This window comes from Pteropus medius, unplaced genomic scaffold (genome assembly GCF_902729225.1).
Source record: "Pteropus medius unplaced genomic scaffold, Ma_sr-lr_union100, whole genome shotgun sequence".
NCBI classification, from domain to species: domain Eukaryota; kingdom Metazoa; phylum Chordata; class Mammalia; order Chiroptera; family Pteropodidae; genus Pteropus; species Pteropus medius.
In genome coordinates, this window is record NW_024346062.1 from 9,723,370 (window position 1) to 9,748,849 (window position 25,480).

General features: G+C 33.5%; 1 protein-coding gene across 1 annotated transcript in view; it reads left to right on the forward strand.

The window, feature by feature from the left end:
• The window catches only part of ADGRV1 (adhesion G protein-coupled receptor V1), a 471,657-nt gene that overhangs the window by 20,416 nt on the left and 425,761 nt on the right, over positions 1-25,480 (forward strand). The window contains 9 exon segments of the mRNA XM_039875052.1: positions 5,296-5,480; positions 7,332-7,481; positions 8,608-8,703; positions 12,688-12,792; positions 14,638-14,751; positions 16,699-17,264; positions 17,595-17,865; positions 18,281-18,610; positions 24,528-24,704. Coding sequence (XP_039730986.1) covers positions 5,296-5,480; positions 7,332-7,481; positions 8,608-8,703; positions 12,688-12,792; positions 14,638-14,751; positions 16,699-17,264; positions 17,595-17,865; positions 18,281-18,610; positions 24,528-24,704 — 1,994 coding nt within the window.

Sequence of the window (25,480 nt, forward strand, 5' to 3'; positions counted from 1 at the left end):
TCTTTGATTTGTCTACATGTCCTAATTTTCCTTACTAGTGACTATCAGTTTCGAGGTAGAGAGGAAAATATTACAGATGGTGGTAATAACTGCATGAGAACAGGAAAGGTAGCTAGTGTGGTCCTTTCACAAACTTAATCTTTTCAGTAAAGATTAAGATTGTCGAATGTCAGAGTGGAGAATGAGGGATCTTCCACTTGGTATATTCTAACATGCATTCATAATGTCACAGCTTGGAGATTAGTAGATAAATATTGATGTTGTAAATGACAGAAAATCCAACCCAAGCTGGCTATATAAAAAAAATTAATTTATTGCCTCAGTAAAGCTTGATTTATGAACCTAAGCTTGATTATCAAGACTTGACTCTTCTCTATATCTTGGCTCTGTCTGGCTGCGTTGGCTTCATTTCTAGGCTTTGGAGGAAACTAGCCCCAGCCAATATGATGCTGAATCTAATGGGAGAGAGTATCTGCATCTTTATGTTTAAGCAAAAGTCTCAGAATTTTATCTCATTGGCTTCTTTGGGTGTGACCTGAATCTTAGGCCCATCCCTGTGAGTATCATGGAGCCAAGGATGATATCTCATGGGTCCTTGTGTCCTCAATGATTAGCACAGGGTGTTGCACAATGTAGAATAAATGCTCTGTATAGAAATGTTATACTAAAATGTAAGCTGCTCTTCTGAAAGCAACCAGTTTGCATTGTAGGAGCTACTCTACTATATTCTTGATTTTAATTTTGAAATATTTTTTGCAGAATTCGATGACTAGTTGAGTAGGTTAAATGTGATTAGTAGAATCCAAGACCCTAAGACTTTGTGCCTGCATACTATCAGGACTCTATCAGAACTTCATAGGATATCCCAGGCAAGTAAAAGCAAAAGGAATTTATCATTACTGAATCAGTATTACAAATGTTAAAGGGACTTCTTTAAGAAAAAATCAAAAATATGAATAATAAAAAGACAATAACTACATCTAACAATTCCTTTAAATGTAAGTGGATTAAATGCTCCAATCAAAAGACATAGGGTGGCTGGATAGATAAGAAAACAAGACCCTTACATATGCTGCCTACCAGAGACTCCAGATCGAAAGACACACACAGACTGAAAGTTAAAGTATGGAGAAAGATATTTGAAGAAAATGGAAAATGGGACAGCAGTACTTACACCAGACAAAATAGACTTTAAACAAAGTCTATAACAAGAGACAAAGAAGGACTCAGTAATTTCACATCTGGGATTTATCTGAAGAAACTCAAAACACTAATTCAAAAAAACGTGTATCTATATGTTCATTGCAGCATTATTTACAATAGCCAAGATATGCAAGCAGCCTGAGGGTCCATCAATAGATGCATGGCTAAAGAAGAAGTGGTACATATATATAGTGGAATATTACTCAGCCATAAAAAAAGAATGAAATCTTGCCATCTGCAAAACATGGATGGACCTAGAGAGTAGTATGTGAGTGAAATAAATCAGATAAAGACAAATACCATATGATTCCACTTGTCTGTGGAATCTAAAAAACAAAATTAATAAGACAGAAACTCATAGTACAAAGAACATTTGGGTGGTTGCCAGATGGTAGAAGGTTTGGGGCTATGGGTAAAGACGGGGGAGGGATTAAGAGGTACAAATTGGTAGTTATGAAGTAAATAGTCATGGGGATATAAAGTACAGCAAATGGAATATAGTCGATAATATTTTAATTACAATGTATTGTGTCAGATAAGCACTAGATTTATTGGGGCGATCTCGTTGTAAGTTATAGATACTAATTGGCGTGTTGTACACCTGAAACAAAATAATATAGTATGCCAACTGTAATTGAAAACAAAAAATTATTTTAAAAAAAGTAGTATAATTCAGGAAATAAGAAGCAAGAAAATAATCCAGATCTTATATTGTTTTACCACAGTAAGAGATCTGTTAAGAGATATATCTATTAGCCGGAACAGTTTACTGAGCAAGAGTGGGAGGTGGGAAGAGAACATAGGTGATAGAAATGAGAGGATTCGAATATGGGAATATCATGCCATTTACAGAGCAGAGAAATGACTCAATAATGCCAAACTTATTCTTTCATAATTGTGACAGACTACAAATTAAGCACATTATGACCTTTAAATATTTGTTGTTCAGAATTCATTTTATAGAGTTTTAAAATAGGTGGTCTCACGGGTCATGTAAAACTTATTAAATCCAATGAGAGAAAAACTGACCTGAATAGATATGACTTAAATGTTGTGTCAGTTACTGATGCCTTGTCTTCTGAGTTTAATAAACGGAGTTCTAAAGATTAGTTTTTTAGTATGATACAGGAGAATGTACCTAGTTTCTCTGAAAAAGAAACTTCAGTGTTTGTGTAATTATGCCTGGGAACTTCACTTTCACAACTTTTTCTTCATCTTTTAATTTCTATTGAATGCCAGCTTTGCCTCAACAACTTTTCTTATAAGTTGAAAAGATGAAAGCAAAGGAGGTTCAATTATCATTGATGTCACAGAATTTGAGGCATTTCTAATCATGCCTGTTTGTTCATTTTGCATAATCCCAAAACTCACTGATGTTCACCAATTTAAAATGAATTTACTGACTTACCACAAGTCCTCGGAGCTTTAATTGCATGGGAAACTGCAAGAATATACCATTTGAACTCATTGTTTCTGACATTCAGAGATGCTGTTATATTTAAAGTAGTCAAGAGAACTATAATTTCAGTTAAATAAGTGTAATGTTTATCAGAATAAAGTGCATACTTTTAGGAGACTCATAATGATGCAGTTTCATAGTAGTTTTGGTTATCGTACATAAGTTTAAAATAGTCTAATGCTTGGAAGCATGTAGCATAAACAGTCTATCATATTATTTGTGATGGTGGTGAATAGGACTAAAATGTAAGAGGCAATATAGCTACTTGCTTAGCCTAAATAACATTGCATATGTTAACTAGTCTGTCTGTTAGTTTCTTCAACTATAAAATAGTATTAATGAGTTATTATATATAAAGTACCTAGAACAACATTATATAAGCATTTGCTGTTCTGATTACTTTCTGTAGGTCATTATAGTTTTTCTTTAGGATATATGGCATCTTAAAATGCAATATGGTAATATGTAGAAAAATATGTGAAGAAGTCTGCAGTAAGTTCATACTGCATTGAAAAATTTCGTAATTAACTTAAAGCTATAAATGTGGTCTATTGTATGTCCATTCCAGCACACACTCCTCACATTCTAACTCAGTGTATTTCAAAGTGTATCCCAAGGATCAGTTACATTAGAAATCAGTCAGGCTGCCTGTTAAATGCAGATTCCTGGGCCCTACCCCAAACTCACTGGATCTGAGTTTCTGCATGTGAGAATGAGAATTTTAACAAAGGTCTGAGTGGATTCTTCTGCAGGAAAAATTTTGAGAACTTATGTTCCCAGTCACTCATGATTTCTCCTCATACTGTAACTCATTTTCACTCTTTCTCTCTTAGAACTTTTTTAGGTGTCTTCTTATCTCAGCTCAGGGTACTATCACATTTCATGTTCAAGGAATTGAGATTTTTCTTTCAAAGTCACAATAGCTCAAAGTTGATCTTTTACTTACACACCCAAGGCCCCAGTTGCTACTTCCTTATCCCTCTGCTCTGTATTCTCCTCCCTAGTTCATTTCTTTCTCACTATTTGTCATAAGTGAGGTGTGAAATCATTCTGGCTTTAGAATTCCACAGAAGATCTTCTTCATTTGCCTTTAGTTTAGCCCAGAACTGCTCCCAGGTATTGCCTTTTTCCTCACCCAGGTATTGCCTTTTTTCCTTCTCTCTCATATTTTTCATTTCCTTTCTTTCAATAAATGCTCCTGGCTTAGAAGTCAAGAGTGTGCAGCTGGAGAGGGAGAACTCTTTTCAGTTCTTTACCCAAATCCCTTAGCCCCATGGCAGGCTTTCTTTAGAGAGAAGGCACTGGTGTAAGAAGTTCCCTAGTTTCCCAGAATCTTTTTCCCTATTGGCCTATGTCTCTTTCCTAGACTCCATCTGAACTCTGCATCTCTGTCTATAGATTTTGCTGCTCTAAGCATGTGAGATGTTAAGCAGTCTCAGACTGCATTGTTTGAATGTACTTGACTGCAAAAATTAGATTTAAACCCTAAATATATCAAGAACTTATGTATTTTGTGGTTCTTAAATATAAAGCCATGCGCAGCCATGTGGAAATACCACGAATGTGAAAATTTTATTACTTCTTGACCAAGGTAAAGATTAATAGGAAGCATTTTGGCTCATAGAGTTTGTAATGCAACTCTCCTTTAAAAATGCATGAACTTGTTATGTTCGTGTGACTGATCACATAATCCATTGGAATCTTAATGATCCGTGAGAAAAATTGTTCACATTTTTTAAGGTACATCTACATTACAAAACAGCAGTGCTTTCAAGAGGCCACTGCACTGTTGTGCTTTTGAAAGACTTGAATCACACAGTGCTGAAAGTAGGAACAATATTGATGACTCATAAACATGCAGGTTGTAGTAAGATGAAAACAATAGAAGTTATGGAAGTAACATGCTTTGCCAAATTTGCTTGTTTTTAAAGCAACATGGACATTTTCTAAGAAGTGGTGTTAGTATTTTAGCTAGTAAAATGGGAAAATTTTAAGTTCTGGGAATTTATGTGTTCTTTAAAAAGATTAATGTTTCTTTGGAATAACCAAAAACTTTTAAAAGCATGCTCAGGTAAGACCAATTTAAGGAAAAAGTAGACACAACTATGAAATCAATTTATAAAGTTTTAGGTTAAATGCTTTATATACTAGTTTCAAGAGTTCTCATTTGAGTGATCACTAAATAGACAAATAAGTTCCATTAAGATTATCGATCCATTTGGTAATTTTTAAAAGTTTTTGCTTGTAATTTATAGTTTCATTTGGGGGAAGATGGGCTTTAATTAGTTTTCATGTTGCTGCGTAGGTTTTTCTTATAATAATTTGAGGGTCATTTTTTTTTTTTAAACAAACTAAATTTAGTAAATAAGTTTAAAGCTAGTATTATAAACCTATTATCTTGATATGTAAGTTAACAAAAGTAGTTCTGAATAGTGAAAGAGAACCATAGAAGAGTTGGGATTTTTAATTTATTTCTGTAATAACACATTTGGATCGGGTAACTTAGTATTTGATGTATTTATGTCTTAGTTGCTTACTGTCTGAGTCTTCACTCTTTATATCTGTAGACAACACAATTTTATGAAAATAACGTTACATATGTTTTTGTGAACAAAGTTTTTTTTCTCTTGTAGGGATGCCTTCTTCATCTTTATTAGTAAATCTTCTTTCAGCTTTATTCATCCCTTTTGTGTTTGGAGAAACAGAAATAAGGTTTGCTGGACAAACAGAATTTATAGTTAATGAAACAAGTACAACAGTTATTCGTCTTGTCATCGAAAGGATAGGAGAGCCAGCAAATGTTACTGCAGTTGTATCGGTAAGAAGTGATTGTACTCTATTCTTATTGAAATAGATATGAAAATTTCTTAGTTTCAGTTTGAGATTCTGAATAGTTTCATCATTATAAGGTAGCATGTGCATTTGACAGTAATTGCATATTAAAGGTATAGACTGATTATTTTTAAATGTTCATATATTTTAAAACAAAACAAAAATATCAATAAGTATTTCTAAGTAAAAGAACATTTTATTTTGGGTAATTTGACTTCTAGTTCTCTGCGTGGATATATTATCTATTGTCAGGTAGCTTTAAGAAAATACATGAAATATTTAAAAGTAGAAACATGGCAATAATTTAAAAAAACCCTTAGTTATGTCAGAGAGCTCTTTTAGGAGAAATCAGATATGTTAAATAGATGTTAGGTAGAATTTGTTAAACTATTGCCCTCGCACACGGTGTAATTATTGGATGGATTCTGTGTGCATATGTTTGTGTTTATGTTTAACCAGAAAGTAATGTCATATGCCACTAAGGATATTGGTATATTTGAGGTCCAATGTACTTAAAATTTTTGTTTCCATAAATATATTTTTAAGCAATAGGTTAAATTATTACATTGTGAAACATTATGAAAAGAGACAAAGAAGAAAAAACTACCTATGAAACAAACCCAATATTATAATTTCATGCATTGCTTTTCATTCTTATGTTATGACATATATCTATATATTGAATTAATTTTTAGTTTGAGTATATATTATATTTGATAACCTTTTACATATAATTTTGCTTGTATCCTAATGATTTTTTCAGATTGCTCTATTATTTTCACAGCGTTTCTTGATGGTGGTGTCATGATTTCCTAATTATTCCTCAACTGATTTTCATTGAAGTTGCTTCCAATTTTTGCTGTTATAAATGAAACTATTTATGTGTTGATTTTTGCATATTTTAGATTGTTAAATTATTTTTGGGAGTTTGATTACTGTGTTTTTCCCTTCATTTCAGTGGCTTTTGATATGTAGTGCTTTCAAAAAGACTGTGCCATTTTTTATATTAAAGTATGAGTGCAAGTTTTCCAACATCCTTGACAACTTACTTGGATTTCTCAAGTATTTAAAACAATTGATTTATATAAATGAAGACTAAAAATTAACTATATGCATCTTTAATTTTTGTTTATACTAAATAGTTTCATTTTAGTAACTGAGTTATTAGTTTTGAGTTCTTTAGCAAAATAAATCTCATTTAGATTTTGCACAAGAAGTTGCCCCATTATAATTTTATAATTATTTTTCTCTTAAAAAACTTATTAGCAATGCTGTTATTACAGAATTAGGTCTTAAAAGTTAAGGAAAAGTTTATAATGACTAATAAGTTTATTGGATCTTTATTGGCGCTGTGGGAAAATATAAATAAACTGCACGTTGGAAGCTTTGGAAAGAGCAATTTCTTTGAAACTGATAAGGAAAAGAATTGATTTTCTTGATATATTTTGGCAGGCTACTTTTAACCCTTCTTTGGGAGAGTTTTAGCTACAACTGCCTTCTCGTTAGGTTTGCTGTAATCCACTTCAGGTCAGTCAAGGGGCAGAGAAAAAAAATACATCATTGCTTTCCTTTATAATTATTACCTTTCTATGTGATGATTCCTTTGTCTTCCAGAGCATAAGCAAATATTTTTTGTGTAGAATCATTTCTTTTTGTAATGCTTTTTGATGGTGATTTTTATCAGTCAAATATTTGTTTTTGTATATCTTATCTATAAACATCAGTGTCACTTGATGATTCATGGTTTTTTTTTTCTGTTGATCGCTCCAATTAGCATCAGTCTTGTTTGTCCTCACTGTGTTATGTAAGAACTATCTATGTATTTTGCATTTGATAGCTTTATGGAGAAGACACCAGTGACTTTTTTGACACATATGCTGCAGCTTTTATACCTGTTGGAGAAACAAACAGGACAGTGTATATAGCAGTTTGTGATGATGACTTACCAGAGCCTGATGAAACTTTTATTTTTCACTTAACATTACAGGTAAATCCTTCTCCCCTACCCTCCCTTAACCTTAAATTCATAAAAATCTTGTAACCCTTAAAAATCTATTGCTATAGAGATAAGCCGATTTAGGTGACTGGTGGTGGTTTTCACAGAAGCCAGAACTGAAAACCTCTCTGGCAGTTCCATGGTCTAGTTATTCCTCAGACAATCTTGTTTAGATCCTACAGCTAGTTTTTGGATCCATTCAGCTTACTTAGCAACTGCCATGACAGATGCTCAAGAAAACCCGTTCTTCTCTTTGGCCCTTTTCTCTTTTATCCTTCCCCTGCTGCCAGATGCACAAAGAATGACCATGACTTTTGAGTTCAAAGGAGAGGAGCACAAAAAGCATGCATGGAAGTGGGAGGTCCCTGTGCTTTAGAATAAATTCAGAGTACCCCTGGGAAAAATGCTTGAAAAGCTTAAGGTTTAATTGTTCCTTTATGGGTTTATCTGTTAGGTTGAGTCAACAACTGCCAATGCTGCTCTGCTTAATTTCGCTGAAGGGCATCGAGAATTTTTTTAGAATGATTATATTGGTATGATTAAAATTTTTATGAAAATGATACTTAAAACAGTCATGTTTTGCTTATTATCCTCTTTTTTATATTCCTTTTTGCTGCTGTTGAATGGCAATAGAAATGTTGCAGACAACTCTTCTCACATTTATTAGAAAAATGCTTTAACTATTTTTTATCTTTAGCTTGGCTCTGTGATTATGGAATAGCTAATTATTAAGTTTTAGCACCTTCTATAGTATAAGAAAAGAATCTTGTTTGAATAGAATTTCATACTGCTTGCTTAATTCTCTTTTCTATTAGTAATGAGATTAGAGTAATTGTAATATTTATCGTATTACTAGCCAATGGTTACTTATAATTATAATAATTTATATTTTAGTAGTTAGTGATTAATGATTTCAAAACTTTTTGAAGAATTCTTGTTGGGACGTTTTTACCATATTGACTTAGTTTGAAAATATTTTCTTAATCCGTGCATTGAAAATATTCTTGTATTTTTATTCATACTCTGAATAATTATTTAAAGACAGAAATTTTGTTAAAATGATTATTATTTCTTCTTATCTTTAATTTGTTAATATATATTTGGGCTTTTATTTTAGAAACCTTCAGGAAATGTGAAGCTTGGATGGCCAAGGACTGTTACGGTGACAATATTATCAAATGACAATGCATTTGGAATTATTTCATTTAACATGGTATGTTTATAGTTTGATTAATCTTGTGGTTGCTAGATAATAGCTTATTTTTTAAATCGTTATAATGTTATTACCTAGTATCATTGTCTTTTGATACTAAATAAAATTTGCTCTGACTTCATCCGTATTCTACATTCTATAGACTGTCCATTTGTTCTACCTAAGATTTTTTTGAATTGATAAGGCCTATACTATCATGGTTGTTACTTGCCCTAATCTCTTTCTGCTGATTATTCCACCTGACTCACTGTTACCTCCTTTGGTGGTCTCTAACTCGGTTGTTGTGTTTGTCGGTTCAGTCTGTTATAACAATACCATAGACTGAGTGGCTTAAAAACAACAAATTTATTCCTCACAGTTCTGAAGTGTCTGGTGAAGGCTCACTTTCTGTTTCATAGACAGCTGCCTTTTTGCTGTGTTCTCTCATGGCAGAAAGAGCAAGGGAAATCTCTGGAGTTTCTTATAAGGGCACTAATCCCATTCATGAGGGCTTTGTCCTCATGACCTAATTACCTCTCAAAGGCCCCATCTCCTAATACTGTCACATTACAGATTCGGATTTCAACATGTAAATTGGGGGTGGGGGTGCAAAAACATTCAGTCTATAGCAGATGTCATAAACTATTTCCTTATGCTTAATTTCCCCAATTGCCACTTAAAGAAAGTGTTGCCTGTCAGCCTCCTCTGAAAATTTGGAGTGACTTGGAAATGAGAAAAATGTGTTGAAAGAATACTGGAAAAATCTATAGTAACCTTAAAATTGAATAGCAGGCATTACAGTGCTTAAAACATCTGTAGTTAATCCCTACCCTGAGATTTTCCCATTAATTAATATTTCATAAAGGTTAAAACTCCATGTCATCCCCTTCAGTTTTTCTCAGCAGTTCAATTTTTTTCTCCCTTATCACCAGATTCCTATGTCCCTGGCCAATCCTATGTTCAGAGGGTTTATCTTTAAACACAAACACACAAGACAAGTCCCCCCTTGAGAGAAATTGTAAGCAGCTCTTTTTTTTTGTCATCATATTCATTTTTTAAATTAGATTAATTGGGATGATATTGGTTAATAAAATTATATAGGTTTCAAGTGTACAATTTAATAATACATCATGTGTATGTATATTATGTTGTGTGTTCACCACTCAAGGTTAAATTTCCTTCCATCACCATATATTCGACCCCCTTTACCCTTATCTACCTCTCTTCCCCGCTTTCCCTCTGATGACTACTGAACTGTTGCCTGTGTCTATGAGTTTTTGTTTGTTGCTTTCAGTTTTATATTCCACATATGAATGAAATCATATGGTTCTCAACCTTTTCTCTCTGACTTATGTCCCTTAACATGATAATCTCAAGGTCCATCCATGTTGTCTCAAATGGCATATTTCATCTTTTCTTACAGCTGAGTAATCTTCCATTGTATATATGTACCACATCTTTATCCAGTCATCTACTGAAGGACACTTCGGTTGTTTTCATGTCTTGGCCCCCGTGAATAATGCTGTGGTGAACATCAGGGTGCATATATCTTTACGGACCTGGGTCCCCCCTTTGCTAAAGTCACTGGCATTGGTGGTGTAGTGGTGAGCATAGCTGCCATCGAGGTCTAAAAAAATAAAACAACTTTTTTTTCCTAATACTATTGGATTTTGCCACTAAGTATTAGACTATAATCACTTTCCTGATATGGAAACTTTTGAATCATGTTACTAATTATCATTACTAAAATATGATGTGATGCTCCCCAGCCTTTTCCCCAATTTAGAATGCTAACTACAATTGGTAGATCATATGTCATTTTCTTACTACCTTAAATTATCTTCAGAACAAGGTGGGCTATAAATAAATATGATCTTTATAACTGTAGTATCTTTATTAAACAAGATATGTGAATAACATAAATATAGTAGACATTTTGTAACCTCTACTCTATTGTCATTTGCAGAAATTAATTAAATTATTTCTATTTGAATGCTAGGGAACTATTAGTTAATTATAAAGCAGGCTTACTTGCTTTATTTCCTCCCTACTGCCTTTCCTCTGCACTCACCCCCCAACTTCATAGTGATTTGTTTAAAGAATTCTTTTTTTTTTTTTTTTGAAAGTAAACATATTTAAAAGTCCTTTATATAGGATTGGACAAATTTTGAGTTATAAGAACTTCCTTCTGGACTACAAATGGAAATATAGTTCAGAAGAGAAATATTTTTTCAGTAAACAAAAATCACAATAAATCACTGTCCAATAGCTGGCTTGCTTCTCCCCTGTTCAAAAGGGGTTTCCAGTTGAGACTAGTAAATATATAACAGTCCCCAAATTTGTCCCCCCCCAAAAGTCCACATATTTTTCATTAATGCAAGATCGAAGTTACTAAACACATAACACTCTACAATGTCTGAGAGGATATTTCAGCCATCGTTAACTCAAGATGGAGCATTTTCCCCAGAGAATAAAAAGATCCCAAGGTGGCATGAGGAGAATCGCCTGAATTTCTGTAAATGGAAGCCACCATAGAACAAAAGGCAAAATGTGTATTTCAGTAAACTTTTCCTTAGTTCTCTCACCTTGCCAATACTGAGATGAATGAAAGCCTTTGAAGGTGTCTTAGTAATTAGTGAGAAATACAGGTAGATTTGCTGTCCAAATCTACTTGGCTTGCTGTGATAACACAAGTTCCAAAATGAAAAGAAACAGGGATGGGAGTAGTTATTATTACTTTCCAAATTCTCCTCCTATTGATTATAAAAATGTTGTAGAATCATAGGCCAGGGTCAAAACACTAGTGGAAAATTTCAGGAGCCTGAAAGCCTGAAGGAACTCCATACCAACTGACTTGGCAACTTGAGTGAGGGCATACATGTGGAGTATTAGTTGGGAGTGGTTGCAGCACTAAATCCAGAGTCCCTGGGGGAGAGTGGCACCCTGGCGACACTGTATTCTTAATATTCAGTTCTGATCCAGTAGAACATGGTACTCAGGAGAACCAAAAACCACCATCTTGACCAGAAGTCCTTTTTTTTTGGTTTTGACATTATATATCTTAGCCTCTGGGAATGAATTCTGTAGTCTCCAGCATTGGTTCCAGGTTCCTGACTATTGTCTCATTGCTGCCAAGTAGCCTTTGACTGGGAAGCTGTCCTAAATGATTAAAATTAAATTAAGTATCTGTTGAGCTTATAATAGACATTAAATAGGCTGGCATTATTTCCTGATCTAGATAATGAATATATTGACGATGAAGGTAATATTCTCGATGATAATAATAGCCAACATTTCCTGAACCCTCGCTATGTGTCAGGTACTAGGTTAAGCACTTGATATGAATTATCTTGTTGAAACCTCATCACAACTCTTGAGACAGGCATTCCTAACATCATTTATAAATGATACTGGAGAGATGGGCACCACTACCCTAGGTAGTATGTACCTGGCTACTTCCCTCTTCCACACCAACTTTCAGCCAGCCAATGCATATTTCAACGTTTGAAGTCCTGGGTTTTTCTTCCCCTCAGCGATCATGACCTGAAAACGTCATTAGCAGCTGTCTGCTTTTCAATGATGAGCTCACCGATGAAGAAAGAATAGTGGTTGGGAGCTAGGCTGAGTGTTGGTTCCAATGAGATGCCCTGGTTTGAAGGTGCAACTCATTTCTGTGACCCGGGTCCCTGTGAGCATTTGAGTTTGTCATTTTTCAACAAGATAACCTTTAAGATTCCTCAGCAAAACAGTTTGATGGTAGAACCAAGACAAGAATCTACATCTTTTGTCTGACTAGTTTTATGTTCCCTTAACACTATTGTTTTTAACCTTATAAGTGAAGTGCTTTTATTAGCTGCCGTTAATTAATGCTAGGAAATACCACTTTCTTAAGAGAACAACGTGGATTGATTTGCCTGTGGAAATGTAGTATTTCTAAGGTAACATTTTGTAGCACCTCCTACCTCTGGCAGATCAGTGCCTGATTGTCTTCGCTCTTCCCAATAGCCTTTCTCAATCACAGTGAGTGAGCCTACAGGCAGAAACGAGTCTGTGCCTCTTACTCTCATCAGAGAAAAAGGAACCTATGGAATGGTCACTGTAACTTTTGAGGTAAGTTTACTCTGAAATCATTTCGAATGGTAACACTTTAGAGTTCATATTTTTAAAATTGGCATAATTTTAAAAATAAATATGGCCTTTAACCAAAATGAAATAAAAATGAATACTTTTATTATCTGATACATTTCGTGGTTAAGTTAAAAATGCTTTCCTTGCTTTTTGAATATACTGTGGAACACGACATCTCATTTTAGATATAGATTAATAATAAACCACAAAATAGAATAATAATGTTAATTTCATAAAAATTCATAGAACCTGTATGATAAACCTTTTCAAGAATATAAATTAAAAAAAATGCCCATGGGTTACTTAGGCTTATATAAAATTATTTAATATGTAGTATTCCCCCATTTGCATTACCCATTTTAAAAAATACACTTAATGGATGATGTTAACAGAAGTTGAACTCCACCATAGAGGACCATAGATGTTATAGCATTTGACATGAATAAGATAGGCTATGAGTGAGATGCATTTCTTAGGGTGCTACCTGTAACCATTCCATTTTATTGCTTACTCAGCACATGCTCACCGTAGTTAGCTGTTCTATGAGGTAAATATTTAAATCTTCAACTAATTTTTGTGTTTTATAAGATCCAGAACATAATCATATGCTATTTTCAAACATTAAAACTTTAGAAAGTTCTGATACCAGATTCTATCTTAATTATTATAATATCAATAAAATGGATAATTGGATTTATGTAATATAATTCTACAGAAGCATAGAAGAGTTTTTCTTGTGCTCATGGGGGCCCACATCATATAATGGTTATGTTAATTACATAAGAAAATAAAATGGCAAAAGGCAGTAATGCATGAAAAACATAGTAAACACTAATTATGCAGTAGTCTTGCAAGTTCTGTACAGGAAGCCTTAATCAATATTTCATGTACTTAGTAATATGCAGTTAGATAATAGATTTTTGAAAATAATAGCTGATAACGAATATGGGAAAATTAGAAAAACATTGCTTGTAGAAAGGATAAGGTATCATCAGTTATAGTGTTTTCAACTTTGCTATGTACGTCTGAAGTTATTTTACTGAGTCTTGAGCCTTTGTTTTATTGAAGTAATTACAACTAACATTTGTGGAGCACTTAATATTGCCATATACTGTTCTGCTTGACACTGATGCTGTTTTCACTGCATATAAACAGCAACTCTTCCTATCACTCAATCTTCCTCATGCCCTTTTAATTTTTTTCTCCATAATACTTATCATCATCTGCTACATACACATTTATTTACTTATCATTTGTTCTCTTTCATCAAATGTAAAGTCCTAGTCTGTAGGGAGGTTGCCTTGTTCACTGCTCTAGCCTTAGTACTTAAAAGAGTTCAAGCACAAAGTACTTAATAAATACATTTCAAAAGAAATGATTTTGTTAAATCTTCACATGTGAAGTGAACATTATTCTCATTTTAAAGATGACGAAAATACTGCACAGAATGGTTAACTACCATGCCCAAGGTTATATAGTCCATGATGGAACTGGTATTTGATTCCATTACCTAAGAGAATTTACTAATTTTGAATACCTTCCTCTCAAGAAAAAAATAAAAGTTTTTTTTTCTCAAGCTTAATAAAATGGTTGAGAAAAAAGAGAAAGCTCTTAGAAACCATGTTGTTTGATGTAATTATAGTCAAAACCTATAATTATACGTCTTGACTATTAATTAGAAGGGGAGTCTCACATATGGGATAGTATCATTCTTATAGAACATTTTTAAGTAAACTTCAGATTTTTGTCAGCTGACATCGCAATAATGCTTTTTTACTCTTGTGAAATATTTTGTATGTATTGATGGCACTGTGTGTTTCTTTACAGGTAGAGGGTGGCCCTAATCCGCCAGAAGAAGATTTGAGTCCACTTAAAGGAAATATCACCTTTCTCCCTGGCAGAGCAACAGTGGTTTATAACTTGACGGTGCTTGATGATGAGGTCGGACAGTGTTCAATGCTTAAATGGGACAGGGACTCTTTATTACAAACATGTTAGAGAACATCATGTCAATTATTAAATGTGTTCAGTATTTGAAATTATTCAAGAACAGTCCTATGTAAAGTTAGTATATAATGGCCAGTCATACTTTAACTAACTATAAATAACTATTTTGGAAAGTATCTTGGAATATATTTTGGAATATATCTATTTAAAATATATTTACATTATTGAATTAACATTAAATCATATGTCTAAAAGCTGATGAACCTGGATATAACTGGCAGCTATACATAATACAGAAATTTAAACATTTTGTAGATCCTGATAGCTGATTTTTGTTAATAATTACAGTTTTGAGCAGGTACAGTAGTACTTACCCAAAATAAATATTATAAAAACAAAAAAAATTTACTGTAATTGATATTCTTTGTTTGAATATTTTAAATGTTCACAGGCACAGGAAGGCTTTCATTAATTTTACATTTCACATTGACGGTTACCAGGGTTTGAGATATATGACACAGTTCGTTTAATTGCTCAGAAAAGAATGAATTTGAGCAGTAATGTGCCAGTATATCCCCTTTGAGCTAAACAGAAGAAAACATGACAATAAAAAAAAAATCTTAGTATTGCCAGGAAAATAAAGGTAATAGCTAGAAATTTATAACCATTGCTCTACCTTCCTACAAAAAAATCATGAAACCAAATCACAGATCCTAAGAGAAGAAAAAAAAATAAATGAATTAGAAGACATTATTAGAAAGGAGTGATCCTGTTGAAAAAATGAAATATTAGGTAGTAGTGATAACTCTAGTTCATCTGGTTCCAGAAATTAATGAAAACCATTTGTTTTTAGATCCTGGAATATTGAAAAGCTTATAATTTGGGGCAGTGATTATTTATACGTTTTAACTGTGAACTTAAAAGATCATCTTCTGGGGATCTAATGTACAGCATGGTGACTGTCGTTAATATTTATGGTATTGTATACTTGAAAGTTGCTAAGAGTAGATCTTAACGTTCTATACACACACAATGAGTTAATTATGTGAGCCGATGGATGTATTATCTTGATCTTGGTAATCATTTGATAGCATATATATCAAATCACATCGTATACTTTAACTATATTATAATTATATTTGTCAATTATTCCTCAATAAAGTTGGGGAAAAAAGATTATTAATCAAGTTATAATATTTTATTTTTTGAGATATATAGCTTTACCTTTTATAGTACTATTAATTGAGGTACAAAGATGTATTTTTTCACTTTTATTCATAAAATAGAATTTATAGTGAAGGAAAGCTCAAACAGCACAGTAGAAGTTATCCCTAAGATTTCTGTGCAGTTACCAAAAAAAAAAAGTTTCATTTTAACAATAGCAACATTTTCCCTAATAGCGACTCTTAGAGCTTATTCTCCAGAGAGGCATGATATGTATTTGGAAATCACATGATTAGTTTCATATGTTTGATTCTTGAATTAGAAACCATTTAGAGAGAAATAAGAATAAATCATAGTGGAAAACTAACAATTTATATGTGATATTTTATGTAGTTTTCCAGATTCTTAGATGTTAGTTGACCTTGAAAGGTGCTTCTGACCCTACTCACCTGATAAAGCTAGAAAGAATATATGTTCATTTTACTATCCTTTAAAGTTATCTAAAGATTGATCAAGATCAAAAGACATTATGCCTATACTTCATTACCTGTTCATATCATTGCCTTATGAAGTTTCCCTTCCCTATCTAAAATATGTTACTTACCTTTAGAAAATATTTTAGTAAATGGATACTAAACAAGCTTCTACCTTCTCTTTTCATTAAAGATTTTTTATTTTTATGTAATTGTATTGAAACATAGTGACTTTTTACATTTTGGTATTTTTGCAGGTGTTTTGGCCATTGGTGTTTTGCCACTGTTTATATTTCTTTGACAGGTACCAGAAAATGATGAAATATTTTTGGTTCATCTGAAACGTGTGGAAGGAGGAGCTGAGATCAATGCCTCTAGGAGCTCAGTTGAGATCATCATTAAGAAAAATGACAGTCCTGTGAGATTCATACAGAGTATTTATTTGGTACCCGAAGAAGACCACATCCTCATCATTCCAGTGGTTCGTGGAAAAGATGATAATGGAAATCTGATTGGATCTGATGAATATGAAGTTTCAATAAGTTATGTTATTATAACTGGGAATTCAACAGCGCATGCCCAGCAAAATTTAGACTTCATTGATCTTCAGCTAAACACATCTGTTGTTTTTCCACCTTTTATTCATGAATCACACCTGAAATTTCAAATAGTAGATGACACCATACCAGAGATTGCAGAATCATTTCATATTGTGTTACTAAAAGATACCTTACGGGGAGATGCTGTGCTGTTAAGTCCTTCTATTGTACAAGTCACAATTAAGCCAAATGACAAACCTTATGGAGTCCTCTCATTCAACAGCATCTTGTTTGAAAGGACAGTTATAATTGATGAAGATACAACATTGAGGTAAGGTTTATTTTAAACCTGTTGCTAAGATTTATGTTTGTGGCATTGGATACAATGCTGAACTCTTAAGAGTATGTCATTTCTTCTCTCACGGTCTCACTGTTTTCTTTCTTATTTTGGGAGTGATTTAAATATGCAAGTATATTTATATTATGGTAGTTTCCTAGGATACATCCATGTATCAACTCTTTCAGATTAAAAACAACCATTCTTTATGATATGGATTCTGCTTTTACCAGTGCCTGATGGCCAACTTGACATAGAAAAGTCTATCCAAGGGAAATAGAGAGTATCGTATGACTGTATATATTTCTTTTTACAAAATTCTAGATTTGAGGAAATTACAGTGGTTAGAAATGGTGGCACCCATGGGAATATTTCTGTGAACTGGATACTGACAAGGAATAGCAGTGATCCCTCACCAGTAACAGCAGATATCAGACCAAGTTCTGGAGTGCTTCATTTTGCTCAAGGGCAGATGCTGGCATCAGTTCCTCTTACTGTTATTAATGATGATCTTCCAGAAGAGGCAGAAGCTTATTTACTTCAGATTCTGCCTCATACAGTACAAGGAGGTGCGGAAGTGAGCGAACCAGCAGAGGTAGATTTCTTGTTATGCTTTACTCATGTGAATATTTCTGTTATAGAAGAGCCAAAGAATGATTACACAGATCACACTAATGCTTAGGTTGATGTGACAGGAAGAACACTGGTTTCAGAAATAATGGTTGCTTCGCATGTTCAAGGTTGTCTCTTCTGTAAATAAAAAGTTTACTCAAAAAAATTCTACAAACTATAAATTAGGAAGGTTTTCAAATTTGTTTTTGACTCTATTACTGTAGCTCATGAAGAAGTGATTGTTTTTAGACACGATGTATAAGTAAATATTAAAACTCAGATCGTTTTTAGAAATGACATAAATAAATATTAAAAATAAGAATAGACTAGAAAATAAACAGTTTGGTAATCTCAGATGGGAGAATTCTGCATTTCAATATTTTATTCTTTATCTACAGCTTTTGTTCTACATTCAGGATAGTGATGATGTTTATGGCCTAATAACATTTTTCCCTATGGAAAACCAGAAGATTGAAAGCAGCCCAGGTGAACGATATTTATCCTTGAGTTTTGCAAGACTAGGAGAAACTAAAGGAAATGTGAGGATGTTTTATTCTGCACTTTATATTCCTGCTGGAGCTGTGGACCCTTTGCGAGCAAAAGACGGCATCTTAAACATATCCAGGAGAAATAGCCTCATTTTTCCAGAAAAAAAACCCAAAGTCGCTACAAAATTACCAATAAGAAATGATGCATTCCTTCAAAATGGGGCCCACTTTGTAGTACAGGTACTTTAATAATTAAAACAATATCAGCTTTGTTTAAACTGCAAGTGTACTTATCTACATGAGAGAGTTAGCTAACCATTATTTTGCCCTCATTTAAAGTTTGGATTCTACTGTTGGTTACTATAAGTTACTTAGGAAGTTCAAAGAAAGACGCTGTCTGCTCCTAAGACATATAAGGATGAATGAAACAAGGGTTCTACTAAATAATATTTTAATCAGGTCAGAGTATAATGGATAACATAATGAAGTAACTCACAAACTGTTAGTGGGAGAGGGCTGTGAGAGAGAGGAGAGAGAGTTGTCATTCTTTTGAAATGATTTGGGAAAATGTGATGTAGGAATAGGGTGTGTAGGAGGAGTATGTTTTTCATGAACAATACTGCAGGGAAAGCATTCTAGAAATAAAAAGCAATATGAGAAAAATTGTGTACCGTAGGTACTTTTAAATAATATACTAACAGTCTGTTTCTTTGTCTATTAACTATAGATAGCATCTCTGCATTTTCATCTATTTAGGAAGAATTAAGGGCCCCATAACATATTCTTCCATCTTATCTCTTTTATTTCTTAACTTTTATTAACATTATTTTTACTGTCAAAGTTTAAAACATCTGCACTCACATTTGATACTGTGGTTATGTTTTCTATGCATTTGGTATTGGTTGATTCTGAAAATTAGAATGCTATAAAGGGTACTTATCAAATTTTGGTAATGTAAATAAATTTAATACAGATGAAGATAGTATGAATGGATTGGTAAAAAATGTACAATCTTATGTCACCGTACATTTTGCTAACCTAAACTATATATCAAATGAAATCTCGTTATTTCATTAATTTTTTAAATCATGCCACATTTAAATTTGTTTCATATTTTTGACTATACCTTGTTTTATAGTTTATTATTGCTTTCTCCGAAGTTTCTAATTGCCTTCTTTCCATATACCATCCTCGCATGTAGACCTTCCAGCTTTGTAACATATAATGAACACTGAATTTACCTGTACTGACTGCTTCCTGCACTTGCTTCACACCTGTTACTTAGTACTATCTTAACGAAACTTTTGAATTTTCTTTATCTTTTGTCTTTTCCTTCTTAAATTGTGTTTTAGTTGTGTTGTAGTATATGTGTCCTTAAATACATGTGTAGTATATATGTCCTTAAATACATTTTGAATTTGAGCAGCTGAAAATGAAATTTCATGCTCACATTGATATTTTGGCTTGGTAGAAATTTTGAGATTAAAATAATTTCTTCTGTAGAACTTGGAACTTTTAACTTCCAGAGTTGCTGACAGGAAATTTGCGGAGAAAGAAATTATTTACCTCTGTAGGTAACTTGATCTTTATCTCTGAAAGCTTTTTTTTTTTCTCAAATCTTCTTGGTGGTCTAAATTCCCCAGGGCTATGTCTCACCTTGCTCAGCACTTGGTTGGGTGGAACCTTTCATTCTGAAGACTCTTGCCTTTTTTTTCAAAGCTGGGTCACCACTCATGCTTGTATTGTTTGTGCATTTCTTAAGCATTCCTGGTGAAGGGGTCTAGTGGGTGACTTGTTATAGAGATTCATAACTTATCACTATGTAGGGGATGCCTTTTTGTAAATGTCTACACTAAAGGAGACCTTTTGCCAATGTCCCCAAAGGTTTTGTTATTAGTGGTAGGAGATGCTGCTCCTCATCTTTTTTACTACTACTACTATTACTGCTGCTGCTGCTGCTGCTGCTATTATTTTCTATTGTGTCTCCTCAAAATGGGGAAATTATGATATGATGCATAGTTCTGTCTATGAAGATAACCCATGCTTTGGAGGACCCTTGAATGTGTCTTCTAAGAGTGATGGTTGAACAGAAAATGGTGTTATTCACACCATTGTGCTCATTTTCCCCGAAGCCTATGAAATGCCCTTGTGAGATGATGAGCTGGATGGTGGGGGGGGTCTACATCTGTGACATGGAATTGAACAAGTGGTCAAGCCACTGGCCCTGTTGAGCAGGAAGTTAAAACTAGAATGCTGTCACCAGAACATGTTTAGAGATATGAATAGAAATTTTAAAAAAAGCTGTAAGTTTGGTCTCATACAAAACATGCCATAACTTACTTTTTAAAGTTGATTCTATTAGTAAAATGCATACTCATCTCACTAGTTTTCACTTAGGGTAGCATTTCCAAACTTACGAGTTTTCAAGAGTCCCGGGAGATAATAACTTGTCAAGTGGAGTTTCAGAATTTAATGGAGGTTTTAATCTTTGTTTTTATTTTTTGTGTTGATGCTTTCTTTCATTTCTTCTGCTGTTGATGTCCTCTGGATTCAGAGCATTATCATTAGTGTACATTGTCTCATTCCGTTTGGACTGCTATAAAGAATACCATCATAGACTGGGTGGCTTAAACAATAGACATTTATTTCTCATAGTTTGGGAAGTTAGGAAGTCTGAGATCATGGTGTCATCATGGTGGGGTTTTAGTGAGAACCCTCTTCCTGATTTGTAGACCGATATCTTTCTTACTATGTCCTCATATTGTGGAGAGAGAGAGGGAGCAAACTCTCTGGTATCTCTTCTTCTAAGGGCACTAATCCCATCATGGGGGTCTCTACCCTCATGACCTAATTAACTCACAAGGTCCCATCTCCAAATACCATCACTGTTAGGGATTAGGGTTTCAACATATGGATTAGGGTTTCAACATAAGCATTCAATTCATAGCATATGTTTAAGGTTTTTGTGTTTCTAGAATCTTAGTATTCAGTTCTCCCTTCTTTCTGTCTCCAATTTTGCATAGGTCAAAACTTGTATGAAAACCAAATTAGTAAAACACTCATATGAGAACCAAAGCATTAAAACAAGCAAAGATTTTACAGTTGCTTTTGCTTTCTTGGAGGCCTGGGCATCCTGGCATTCCTATAGTAGTTGTAGTAATGTAATATGGGTTTGAGAACTGATGATAAAGAAATGTTGATTTTGAGTTGTAGAGAAATTTTATTTTTCCATTTTTAGCTTTCTGATTTCTCATGCTGCTAGCTTTATGATTTTTTATGCTGCCTTAAAACTCTTTGATTGTGGATAGATACCCCCATTATCTAGGCCAGTATTAGTAACCTTTATATTAAACTTTTAGTCTTTTTAAATATTTAATATCTGTATCCAAGTAGCTATGGAGAATTCCTATGTAAGCAAAACCTTATTAAGAACCTTGTATGGGTCAGATATTATCCCAGCTATTTTATTTAGGCATTCTGTATGAACATGACAGAATTTATTTTTGATGACACTTGAAAAGTAAGGAAAGACTTGAAGAAGCCTTGTCATATCTGAATTTTGGTGATCCTGATTTAGAAATCTGTTTGCACCAATTCCAGATTCAATTTTTTATCTGCTTCTGTATTCAGTTAAAAAACAAAAGTCAGTTAAAAAACTGTGCAGACAGTTAATTTAACACTTTAGAAAAAAAGTCATTATTTGTCAGTGACACAGTTTCTTGAGATTCCAAACAGCAGTAGGCTCTGGAAGGCTGGTTGGAATTGGAAGGTTGTGTAGTTTGTATAGTACATAATGGATGAGCAACTCAAAGGATCAGAGACATCAGACTCTGCGTGGAAAGTTGAATGAAACTGAAGAAAGGAGAATCTGAGACATGAGCTCCTTATTCTTAAGTAACCCTTTCAGCTAAATACATCAGTCTGAGATACAACTTTTGGCAGCCATGGGTTTACTAATGTGCTGTCCCAGTTGCAAACTGTCTGAAAGCCAAGAACGACTCTTTATGAATGGAGCAGTTTGATTTAGCAGATGCTTAAGGAACCCAGACAAAAAGGCTTAGAGAGCAAGAAATAAGCCATGTAAAATTAGCATTTTCCTTTTGATCAGTTCATTTCATAGCCTTCTATATCTTTATATTTTTCAAAAATATGGTATTTAGAATTAATTCTGTAACTGTTTTTGATAAATGTAATATATAATTTATTTTCTTTTAAGAAAGTTTCGAAGTAAAAATATATTGAGTTTTTTCCCTTGATGTTTTAAACAATATTGTCAGTTTAGTGCTTTGTGAATATACAGGAACGAGAGTGTTCATTCACACACATGTGCTTATACACAACCAGTGTATTTTAAAAACATCTTTGCATCCAAATAATGCACACTTTATATTCACGTGCCATTCAAGTATGTGTACACACCCACATATACTATTCTTTGTACTGTTTTTAAAGATAAATACATATGTATATGGGCTATATATGTGTGTGTGTGTGTGTGTGCGCGCGTGTATATATATGTGTATATATATATATATATTCTTTTTCTCTAGAAAGAATCACAGTTATACTTCTGTGTTTTTAACTATCTTTACATTTTATTTATTTTATAAAGCCAATATACTAAAGAATTACATTGTCAGTTTTACTTAGTCAGTATACCAATATTTGGCAAAATTGACCAGCCTAATTTCTTTTTTCTTTGACTCAAACAAATGTGGAACTTTTTATATCTTTCCCCTATATATGATTTTCAAAGCGAAGTGTGCGGCATTTGAAAAAAAAAATTATTTTTGTCCTTTAAAATGTATATTGTTCGTCAAAAAAATGTGTGTATATGCAGGATCAGTACCAGTTCTGTCAACTTGTGGAAAATCAACTTAAATCACAAGTCTCTACTGGTGGTTATTTAGTGGCATTGTTTCCACATTACAAAGCCTAACAGAGGGCTCTAAAGAGTGGGAGATCCATAGGGTCTCATTAAGTTCAAAATTGTGTTTTAACTTAAAATCTCTGTGCTTTTTGCAGTCCTGTAATGATCATCTATTCCTACACTCAAGTAAACATTGCGAGGATTGATAAATTGTATTTTGACAAGTTAGAATATTAAAATGATGAAGGCTTATAATATATCAGGATTCCTACAGAGCCCAGTTTGTGTTAGAGGGATGAATCAACAAATATTTATTGTGTAGCTGCTACAGTTTCAGATTTATGTCATGTACTGGGAAAATGCTGAGAAGGACACAGACCCTATAGAGCTCTGTAATCCTGTTGTAAAGAGAAGGTTTGGAATACACATAATGATGATAAGCAAGCAATATATGAAACTTATAATTAAGTCTAAATTTAGCAAAGGTAACAGTAGAAGACTAGAATGAGAGAGAATAAAGAAGGCTGGAGAATCCGAGGAAATCTTCATGGGAGAGAGGAAAATTTAACTGTCTTTAAGACCAGTACATTTTGGACTTGTGAGTTGATGAAGGGAGGCCATTCTAAATGAGGAGAACACCATGAACATTACTCTGGTGGTAATGTTCATTAATTACAGGGAAATTGCATTTCTTTAAACATAAAGATGTGTCACATTTGGAATTTGAATAGTCTTCTGATAGTGAATTTTCTCTGGCAGTGGAGAGGAATGGGTGATTGGAGCTGTGGGTCAGTGGAAAAGAGGAAGAAGATGGGGACTACTCTGTGATATTTGATTTAAGGTCAAGGTAGTCCAGTATAGGCAACATGAAGGAAAAGTAGCTGACAGTGCTGGTGACGGTAGTGGTAAGAGGACATAAAACAGAGATAGTGATTTCTATTTTGGACATTTTATCTGTAAAGTATCTGTATCACATGTCAAATCTAATGGCAACTGGTTATAAAGTTTTAGAACTTGAAGGAGAGATCCACAGATTATTAGGGAAAGGGTATAAAATTATAGTATAAAGGACTTAGAAAGAACCCTGGAGGATAATAATAATTGAGTAGCAGAAGGAGCTCAAGAAGCCAGGGCAGGAGATTGAAACAGGATTGAGAATGAAGGAAAATGCTAATTTATTGGTGACCTTTATCCATGTTTACTTTGTTGTGCCATGCAAGTAAGACTTTTTTTTAATTTTAAAATTTCTGTTGTTTTCAATTTTAATTTTTTTGTTGTTCATTATAGTTGGAAACTGTGGAGTTGGCGAACATAATTCCCCCAATCCCACCTATAAGTCCTAGATTTGGGAAAATTAGAAATATTTCTTTGGCGGTTACTCCAGACATTGCAAATGGAGAAATTGGCTTTATTAGCAATCTTCCAATCATTTTGCATGAACCAGAAGATTCTACTGCTGAAGTGGTAAGGAGGCTTTCTTTTTTTTTTTTATCAGTGGTACATAATGAATGTGAGATAATGTACAGACATTTTTCGTAAAGTTAGCATACAGAGTAAACAGATCATGAAAAGTTTCACCATTTATAGCAAATCTTCAATATATAATTTGACATAAGTAACTGATGAGTGTGTGATTTCCATCATCTTTTGCCATTTTCAGTAAAATAAAATTAGAATTTTATTTGCTCACAGTAAAAATAGTATATTTTGATATAGCTGCTTTTGGATAATGCTATGACATTTGATAGAATGATAGCCAAGTAATGTTTTTCTTTTATTGGCCAAATCATATGTACCACAGGTAGCTTTGATTCATTTCATTTCTGAGCACACTTCACGCTTGCCTTGGGCAGGACTCAGGTGGCTGTCTTGACCATGTTTGGTGGTAGAGGTGATGGTGGTTAAATTGTGGAATGCCTAATCTTAGGCATTTTATATTATATATGTGGGTAAATTATTGCATATATATACACACACATGCATATACACGTACAATACAAAAACGTGCTCACATGTATCACACTACTGCTCTCCACCCTGGTTGAACTTTCCTGCCATTTATCTCTCTGACCTTCAGCCTTTTCATTCCCTAAGCCACAGTCTGTCTTTAAGACCTTCTCCAAGTCTCTCACACTTATATTTGATTTAAATTGGTTTAGGGTTCAGATCAGGAATGAGGAGAGCTATATTTTTTTTCTTTTTATTATTATTTTATTTTAAAAAATTTCATTATTAATTTT